The sequence below is a fragment of the Austrofundulus limnaeus genome, unplaced genomic scaffold, assembly GCF_001266775.1.
Source record: "Austrofundulus limnaeus strain Quisiro unplaced genomic scaffold, Austrofundulus_limnaeus-1.0 Scaffold23, whole genome shotgun sequence".
Taxonomy (NCBI): domain Eukaryota; kingdom Metazoa; phylum Chordata; class Actinopteri; order Cyprinodontiformes; family Rivulidae; genus Austrofundulus; species Austrofundulus limnaeus.
This window is the reverse complement of record NW_013952425.1, coordinates 1,659,300-1,660,810: the sequence shown is the minus strand read 5'-3', so window position 1 is coordinate 1,660,810 and position 1,511 is coordinate 1,659,300. Positions and strand designations below refer to the sequence as shown.

The following is a 1,511-nucleotide window of genomic DNA, read 5'->3' as shown; positions in this document are numbered from 1 at the left end:
GTGATGAAAAGAAAAAATACCGTCAAATACCGTGAAACTGGTGACAATCTTGAAAATACCATGATATGAAATTTTGATCATATCGCCCAGCTCTAACTGAAAGGCTGTCATCTCTCGAAACCCCCAGTCTCCTGATTTCAACAAAACTACAACCATCAAAATGTTTTCTAATTCGTCAAAGTAGAAAACAGCAAAGAGCCATCATACCATAGTTCCCCAGGTTCATGGAAGTCATCTGATTGGTGAGCTGCTGTGTTGAAGGGGGGCCAGAGGAAGCCATGTTGTTGTATCCAGAGTGTGGAGGCTGACTATATGGAGCAGATGCAGCAGGTGATGGAGGATACCTGTGTRACATAGAGTGGTTTTATATTGACAMYAAGTACATTAAAAGTGAAATAACCATTTACTACAATRAACTTRTGTTTTGCAGYAAAGTGCTTCACTCTYCTTGGTGAATGATAGATACAGACGTTTCTTTACAAAGTGAGTTTTCCTCATTGTTTTCAGGACAATGTGTTCACATCTTTGAGTTGATATATAGTTAGAGATTACCTTTGAGGGTGAGCCCCGTTCTGCTGGACGTTAGAACTGTACGAAGCGGGCAYGGGAGGGAGTGGCGTTCCAGCAGCAGAGGAAACAGTTGATTTCATACCTGCAGTAAAACCGTGCATTTGTTTGTATAAAATATAGCAATRAGTAAATAAGTATTTAAATAAAACCAACTCTTGGAAAGCTTGTGTGCTTCTAGTTCTGTTAAGAAAAAAAACTGATACCAAATTTCTGAATTCAAGCATCTTAGATACAGAATCCCATGTAAGGGTGGAGATGCAATAGAATGTTTGTTGCACCTGCTGGTGGAGAATTGAATGACTGAGGTGGTCCTCCATAGTGTCCATAGAAGCCCTGGGCAGGAGGGGCTCCAAATCCACCTTGATAGCCCCCCATCCCCGGCTGGGCCTGGGAGTACGGAGGGGCAGCTACATAACCCTGTTGGCTCATCTTTGAAGGGACCGGTGTCACTGTCTCCTCATACCAAGCTGGAAGATCCCCGACAACCTAAAAGAGAAGATGGACAGTTCTGTGCAAAAGTTTGAAACGGAGAAAGTTTCCAACGAGACAGAATTTCTTATAATGTTTGTGGTCAAACGTTACAAAAAACATCTCAGGAACCACTGGGCTGATTTGACCGAAACTCTMAGAAAAGGTTAACATTTGGAGTCCACAGATCTTTAAACACAAAAACAGCTATGAGGATCATCTTTATAAATATTTCGATAACATTTGGTGTGGTAGCTTACACAAATTATGAGTGCTAACAAATCCTCTGGTGCTGAAATGCTACTTTTGTGTGAAATAATTTGCACTGGAGGCTTTTTTTTTTACTTAGGCTACTTTTTCACTCATCAGTGTGCATTGCCAATGCAATGCACACTATTGTGATTCGTTTCCCATCCAAGTCATGCCAATTTTGGCATGCTTCTCCTCCTGCATACTTTGTCCTAGAGCTGCCA

General features: G+C 41.5%; 1 protein-coding gene across 1 annotated transcript in view; it reads right to left on the bottom strand.

Moving 5' to 3' along the window:
- Positions 1 to 68: 68 nt before the first annotated feature.
- LOC106514853 (protein transport protein Sec24D) overlaps positions 69 to 1,511 on the bottom strand; it is a 5,133-nt gene continuing 3,690 nt past the window's right edge. The window contains exons 2-4 of the mRNA XM_014004365.1: positions 849 to 1,056; positions 553 to 652; positions 69 to 344 (exon numbers count right to left, since the gene is read on the bottom strand). Coding sequence (XP_013859819.1) covers positions 176 to 344; positions 553 to 652; positions 849 to 999 — 420 coding nt within the window. The 5' untranslated portion in view covers positions 1,000 to 1,056 and the 3' untranslated portion in view covers positions 69 to 175. The remainder of the gene's footprint in view (positions 345 to 552; positions 653 to 848; positions 1,057 to 1,511) is intronic.